Source organism: Malurus melanocephalus, unplaced genomic scaffold (assembly GCF_030028575.1).
Source record: "Malurus melanocephalus ecotype Western Australia unplaced genomic scaffold, MMel_1.1 scaffold_3, whole genome shotgun sequence".
In the NCBI taxonomy this organism is placed as follows: Eukaryota; Metazoa; Chordata; class Aves; order Passeriformes; family Maluridae; genus Malurus; species Malurus melanocephalus.
In genome coordinates, this window is record NW_026623235.1 from 1182252 (window position 1) to 1190429 (window position 8178).

At 34.0% G+C, this 8178-nt stretch overlaps 1 protein-coding gene across 3 annotated transcripts in view; it reads right to left on the reverse strand.

Moving 5' to 3' along the window:
- Positions 1-8178, reverse strand: part of CSMD3 (CUB and Sushi multiple domains 3) — a 575335-nt gene that overhangs the window by 61273 nt on the left and 505884 nt on the right. For 2 of the 3 annotated variants that reach the window (XM_057367689.1, XM_057367675.1), the window contains 3 exons: positions 6384-6569; positions 4882-5076; positions 2975-3148 (listed from right to left, as the gene is read on the reverse strand). In XM_057367689.1, the coding sequence (XP_057223672.1) occupies positions 2975-3148; positions 4882-5076; positions 6384-6569 (555 nt within the window). The remainder of the gene's footprint in view (positions 1-2974; positions 3149-4881; positions 5077-6383; positions 6570-8178) is intronic. The other variant, XM_057367683.1, reaches the window with a different exon arrangement.

Sequence of the window (8178 nt, forward strand, 5' to 3'; positions counted from 1 at the left end):
ACTAATGGAGTACTACTTTGTCATTTAGGTGTTCTTTAAATTAAAAAACAAAGTGAAATCTAAGTGGTCTGCTAGCCGGGTGAATTTGTCTAGTTTTGCTTCCCCATTGTAGGAGTTAAATTATCCAAACTTCAAACCAGAAGCCAGAATAAAAAAAAAAAAAAAAAAAAAAGAAAGAAAAAAAAGAAGAGCTGTGAAACTTATTATCATATTCTCACATTAATATGGGTTTTATCAGAATCGTGCACTATTGTTCACAATGTCATGGAAAAACACAACTTAGATTTTAGTCAACATTTTTGGTGATCTAAAGCTTACCTCAGCTCTAATTCTCATCTCTATCTGATTAGGTTCACCAGAAACTAGTTTTAAGTTCCACTGAAGATACTTAGGTTCTTGTTTATTACACCTTGCATAAATTTTTTAAATTACACATAACTAGAATCCAAATCAGGCATTCTAACATAAGAATTAAATGCAATTATTTTAGTAGCACTTTGGAAAAAGAAAAAAAAAAAACCTTGGCTTTTTAAACAAAATACTTGAAAAGGGTATCCTGTTATGATGTAGGAATTCATGTGTGTCATCTGAGAGTACTCTTAAAGAAACCTTCAAAACTTAAAACAGAAACACATCAGTAATCACTTCAGTCCAAGAACAACAACATTTTTCAGAAAGTAAAAATGGAAAGAGTCTCAAATAAATAATAAAAAAGGTTTACAGTTGTGAGCATTTTTCTTACTATTTTTCAGCTATTAAAAAAACCACCAGAATTTACTGACATGATGTAAAAAAATTAATTTCTTGAACTATTGAAATACCCACTCTGTAGGTCTTCCTGCGGTATTTGATGCCCTTTCTCCCACATTCTAATATTTCTTTCATGTCCTCCAATTCCTGCACCTTCTGACAACAACCTTCTTAAAAATATTTCTTATTTCTGGTTTGTCATCAGCTGAGTTCATCCCTCTATCTTAAGTCTCAAATTAGTTATGAAAGAAACAAGAACTGAACTGAGTTATTCTGAGTCTGTAGGGAGCCCATTCAAGCACAGTGATGTAACAAAGTAGGCAGTGTTCTTGCAAGAGAAATTATGGCACCCATTACTCTCTCCTTTTTATAAATCTGCTCTGTCATTAGCTTTGTTTTTTTTGGGTTTTTTTGGGGGTTTTTTTTGGTTTTTTTTTTCAACAACCTATACATTTTTGCCTGGTATATTAACATAAATTACATTCTAATTATTCTCTGAGTAAAACTTGTATTCATGCTGTCTTCAAAATTTTGCCTTAATAAAGTTTTAAAGATATGCATTTAAAGATTTACTGTGGTCCTATCAGTCTGATACAATAGATGCTTTCCTACTCTAGTCATATCGTTGTTTTCTTAACTGTTCATTGTTACTGGACATTATGCTGTACGAACTCAATAAGAGTTAATCTCTTCAGAGAGGTAGGGGTTTTCTTTTAAGTTTCAAGTAAAGATTAATCAACCTGCTGCTATTATTAGAATATATTACAGTTTTATTTCTATAGACAATTGTAGGAGAATTTCAATTGTGCACTGATCTTCACTTAGCATGAAGTTATTTTGGCAAATTCTTAAATTCAAGTATTCTTCCATGGTGCTATTCACAAATAGCATGCAATTGATCTGGTTTTAGACTAGTATTTCTCCAAGGAAAATGTTTGCAATTCTCCAAACTTCAACAGGTGTAACTTCTTCAGAAAAATCAGTAAAAATGAAAACAAACAGACAAGAAAAAAAAGCAGAACATTTTGATTATGCACATACTGTGGTGCTTCAAAAACTTAGATTTAGAACAATGCCTTGTAATTGCTGACAATTTCGAAGAAAAAGAATATGAAGAAACATGACGATCTTTTTCCCTCCTCTGTTTAATTGTTTGCATTGTAAAAGTGAAACATAAACAAAGTCTCTGTTCCTCTCTGCTGTATGTCAGGGAACATTCCAGCTTCAGACTTGTAGCTGGATAAGCAACACTTTTGCTCATTCATGAGTGATTCACTTAAGTGAACATTTGCTAATAATTCTGTTTTACAGAGGAAGAATTATTTGGGATGGAGACTAGTTTAAAAAGGCAAATGGCAATCTGCACAGAGAGATATGRCAACAAAACCCTATGTTTAATGCATATTCTAATTCAGTTTTCTGCAAGTATCAGTTTATGGATATTCTGTTATATACTCATGCCTCCACAAATGACAAGATACCATATGACTTACATATTTCATCCTAAATTAGAATACTAGCATACCTTTGCTTTCAACTGAAACTAAAATTTTGATTGAATGTAGAGTTAAGAATCAATGTCTCTACAGCAAACGCAATAATSCAGCTCAAGGTGCACAAGATAACGAATCAGAAAGAAGCCCTGAAATTGTTTCACRTGTTAATTTTGTTCATAAATAATTCAGGGACTGGTAACTGAATATATTAGGTAAATTAAGATACCTAAACCTGTATAAGTAAAGGGTCTCAAACTCTGTAAAAAGTACCTGGATAGTGACTTTCTCTCAGAAGTAAGGCTGCAGTGGTCCTGTCAAAGTTTCCACAAAGTATTTTTTTCCTCCTTTTTATATATATTTTCAAGAGTACAGTTTAATTCTATAACACAACCATCTAGTTCAGGTCTACTATGCAGGTATTTTACTGAGGACATGTATTAGTGCTGACACATATGGAATCAATCTGTTTTGGTGTTACGTATAGTTCTACTTTAAAGAGATAGACAAAAATACTCTAACATATGTTTTCCATGTTATAAAGATATTAAAATTTATGAAGATATAAAGTTATATAGATATAATTTGAGAAAAACAAGGCAGCTCAGCCATACACATGCAGAGCTCTCTTCAATGTATCTGGTAACAGAAAAAGACAAACACATCACTTTGTTTACTTTTGTCTGTTAGACAGAAAGAAAATAGACAAGTCATGGCAATAAAATCCATACCTAAACATCTGGTCTCAATTCCTCTCCAGAGCCCAGATGACAGACATTCCCTCACTGCAGAGCCAACCAGCATGTATCCAGAGTCACAAGTAAATATAGCYGTAGATCCATATGTGATTTGTGTTCCAATCTTATTTCCATTTGGAGGTGTAGGAAGTTCTCCACAGGAAATAACTTCACGGCAAAACGAAAACAAAACAGAAGTCTAGAGCTGAGTATCACAAACACACATACCATAATAACTATCAACCAATAATACCAACCAGTCAACCAGATAAATAAATTTCACACCTTGAAATATTTTGGTGTGTAGAAAATACTGATTAAAACCTCTGCAAACAAAACTTCCCCAGATTATACTTAAGAGAGGGGGAAGAACAATAAAAATTGTTTCTGTAAAGATAAAAAAGTGACTTAAAACATAATTAAATGCTGTTCAATTATCTTGGTTTCATCAAGTACTTTCTACATATTAGAACATCACAATTGCTATCAGTTCTAAAGTTATATTTCTTTAGGAAGAGGACACTTTGGCCTTCTAGTTCTTGATGAAGTGCTTACCCTAGCATTCACACATTACATTTTTATAGCGAGTAAATTATGTTAATGGAATTCCTTGCTATTTAGTTAAAATTCAAAGCATCTTTTCAATCAAAGTAATAGCTTTCTTTATCAATTTTCTTCTCATAATTTATAAAATTAACTTTACTACTAGTAAATAAGATGCTGAAATTAGCTACTGTACTTTATGCTCAGAAGAAAGTAATTAATTATATTTCAAATAGCGCTTCTCAAAAAATAGTGGAAAAATAACTTGTCTCTTAAAGAAAAAAGGGATACAAATATAAATTTAGTACAAAGAATATATATACAAAGAGAGAGACATAAATGCAGACATACACGCAGTATTTCTAACACTAGCAGAGGTGAAATATTGCAGTTAACTTTTAAAAATTCCCTAAATTATAAATTATATTTCGAGTTATAAAGAACTCAAAATTAAGGTTGATTGCCAGTATAGTTAACTGGTCTTTGAAATGGCATTTTTCAAGCTCTTTTCTTTTCATATATCTTGTAAATAAATTATAAATATATTTTAAGCCACCGTTGTCTGGCTTATCTTCAGACTTGTTAGATATGTGTGGATTTATATATAAACCTGCAGATACACATATTTTTGATACAGGTACCAAAAGCACAGTTGCATCCCACTCTGTCAGAGGGTGCATCACATGGTGTTCCATAAAGAGAAAGTTTTGCAGCTTCAAAGCACAAACAAAACCCCACAGTTTTGAAAAAGAGATGTCTAAATTTAAATACATAAATAAATGTGCTTTTCACAGTGGTGGGGGAGGGGAACAMAATTACAGCTACACATTTAGTTGCTTTAAATATCTGAATATGCATTACTYTTTTYTTKTTTTTTAAATTAAGTGTTGCAGGTTATCAGCATACCAGCTGGTGGTAGGAATGATGTGGATATGTGCAAATGCATGCTACATGGTAACTAGCTGAAAGGAGAGATTATTTTATTTATCAAGAGTGCAGACAAGACACAAAAGCTTTGCATTTTTTAAGACTATATAGCATTCCTGACCTAAAATATACATATATATATATATATATATATATATATATATATATATATGGAAATGTTCTCTTTCTACTTCTTTGTACATTTATAAATTTAGGGATCTTTAAAATCCAGAAATGTGCTTACAGATATATCCTTATCTATAGTATTATATTTGCAAAGAACAACCTCTAGGATACCCAGGAATTCYAGCCAAGAAACACTTTTTCTAATTAATTGTTTTCAATATTAAATTTGTTCATTTCTAATTCACCCAATAAAATACTTTTTTCCTGAAATCKGTACAGCAGATGCAGATACAATAGGTACTCACTTTGGCAGTAAGGCCGCTCATTTCTCCAACTCCAGGTGCCATTAGCAAGACACTCGATAGATGCTGGTCCCAAACCATAATACCCAGGGTCACAGCTGAAAACTACTTTTGTTTTATACTCATAATGYGAACCATTCACTATTCTCCATCTTCCATGTTCCAGTGTAAAAGAATTGATGCTCGGACATGTAACAACTTCCAAAATAACATAAACACACAGTTATTGGTGACTCAGTACAGGCAAATTGGGAAACTCTGTACTGTTATTCATCAAAACAWGTATTTCAAACACAGTGACATAATCTTTGAAAACAATGGCTGCATTTGAAATTGCCTGTGGTTAACAGRTATGAATTCTCTCATTTAATTAATAACGATCCAGACAGAGCAGGGATTGTGTATGCAGAGTTATGCAGTTGGTGTAGACAGAAGCTATACCATGGTTGAATTCTCTGTAGGTGGAYTTTCTGTGACACTTTACATCAGGCACCAGAATCTTTACTAAAATTTTAAGGACATTTAAATTGAGGAATTATTTTTCTACCTAGGTGAACTCCATCAGATCTGAAAWACTTATTTGAGAGGCAGCACATTGGTAAAAGATGAAAAAATATCCATATCTAAGTTTGTTTTTCAACAGCAATATATYTTTGTGTCATTTCTTAAGTCTAAGTGTTCTTCCTCCAGAAATAGAGCAACAATGTCCTGCAACACTAATACACTAAAAAATAATATAAGAAACATAATAGTTTTTCCAACTTTATTCTTCTTTAGCCTCATTGGTTATTTAGAAAGATAAAAATTCATGATGGAATGAAATTTATAAGAACAAGAAGAAAGAAAAAGGAGAAAGGGGAAAGCCTTGTAAATTACTTCAGTGTAGATTTTCTTTTATTTCCAAAATTCATTGGGTGAGATAATTTAAATCCTAATGTGCATGAGACACTTGGACATTCCTGTATCAGTCTTACAATCACCTGTGTTCCTATCCAATTTATAACTGCAGATATCCACTTCTTTTGGGGAGTAAAATGCATTTTTTCTGCAGTGATTTTCTCTCATGTTGAGATGGTGTAGGATCATAATGATGGGATGAATATAAATAATGAGCAGCAGTTTCAAACAAGTATCACAAAGGTTTTGCAACTGTGGRTAGTAAAATGGGTTTGTTAACAGTATATGAATTGTGCAACTCTCACTAAGATGGCTTTTGCAAAAACCTCTGCAACTATTAACTTTGATTTAACTGTGAATTAATTATTAGTCTGATTGTATTCTGTAAACTCTAGCATATTTATTCTGCTGTTACAGAAAGTTTCAGCATGTCTTAGTAACATATATATCACATATGTATTTCATAATAATTTAATACCAGCAATAATTCATAGATTACAGTAAYTTGAAGATGAAAGTTTAAGTAATGTGAAGATTTGTGCCCTGGATAAATAAACCAAATGCACAGACAGGTTTTTACTCATGAGAGAATTTGACATGTTACTCACCTACACAGCGAGGTGTTTTATTGTGATTGCTCCAGGTACCATCCGGCTGGCAGACTGCAGTAGTCAGCTCTTTGGCTGATAGCCTGTATCCATCATTGCAAAAATAAGTAACACGGGTGCCAACTAAGTAATCTGTAGTTAATATCCCACCATTTAATGGAGCTTTAGGAATTCCACAAGAGATTGCTGAGTAGAGAGARAGACAAAGTTTTTTATCTGCAATAMTTTTCCACTGACCTCAAAGAGCTTATACATTACAATATCACTAGTCTTAAATTCATAAAAATAATTTTAATTCRTTAATGTGTGTTTTAAGCATGAAAATAAATTCTCTTAAAATTTTAGGGAATTGAATCCAATGAAGCTTTTGCCTTTTGATGGAGGAGGTTAGAAGTAAGAACAATGGTTCATAACTCTGCAGCTAAGCATTCAAAATGCAGATGATAATAAAGAAAAGGTAATAGAGAATATCTGGGAAAAAATATGACGGCATGGTTGAATGAGTAAGGCACCAGTCTGAGAAACATGAATRTGGTTCATGATCAGATTTCTTCCACCAGTTGTACTTCATAACCTCTGGCAAAGGACTAAAATTAACTTTCAACATTCTATTTTTTCTACCTGCAAAGCAGAAAGAAAATACCCTTTTGAAAATATCAAATCATAGAATCATAGAATGGCCTAGGGTGAAAGGACCTTAAAGATCTAGATCCAATTCCTCTGCAGTGGGCAGGAATATCATTCACTCCATCAGGTTGCTTAAAGCACAGTCCAGCCTGGACTTGAACACTTCCAGGGATGTTCAACTGGGATGTTACAACTCCTCTGGGCAACCTGTTCCAGTGCCTCACTACCTTGACAGCAAGATTCCTTCTTGATGTGTACTTTGAACTGATCCTCTTCCATTTTAAAGGGATTCCCACCTTTCCTATGGCTGCATGCCATCCTCTCCAGCTTTCCTGTAGGCTTATTTCACCCCTCATCTTTGTCATCTGTGACTTGGGAGGTGCAGCTGAAGCACTTGTCAGTGGAGACTGAGTTAAAACCACAGCTGGGTACCTCAGCTGCCTCCRTGTCCCAGGTAAGTAGGTCTCTCGTTTCCTTCTGGAGAGGGCCCACAATTTGCCTAGTCCTCTTTTTGTCATCAGTATATCTTTGGAAGCTGTTCGTGTTGCCCTTGACAAGCCTGGACAGATTTAATTTTATCAGGSCTATAGCTTTCCTAACCTGATCCATGGTTGCTTGGACAATTTGTCTGTATTCCACCCAGGCTGCCTGTTCTCACTTCCACCCTCTCTAGGCTTCACTTTTGTGTTTCAGTTTGTCCAAGAGCTCCTTGCTCATCCAGGCTCACACCTGACTTTCTCTTTGACAGGATGCAACATTTCTGAGCTTGGAAGAAATGATCCTTGACTATTAACCAGCTATCTCTGTCCCTTCTTAAATCTAAGGCTTTACTCCATGGTACTCTACCAAGCAAATCCCTGAAGTGGCCAAATTCTGCTCTTCTGAAGCCAAGGGTAGCTAGCTTCCACCTTTTTCACCACTCGCAGGATTTTGCACTCCATAATTTCACAGTCAYTGCACCCTTCAGCCTCACATTCCTCATCAGCTCCTCCTTGTCACTGAGAAAAATGTCCAGCATAGCACCTCTCCTTCCTGGCTTCTCTATCTCACAGAGAGGAAAGYTGAAAATTACAAATAAAAATATAAGCCACTATTTTATTTTTTTTTAATAAAAATAATGTACCAAGAGAATATCTGGTTCTAAATAATTCTCTGTCTGTTTGAGGAA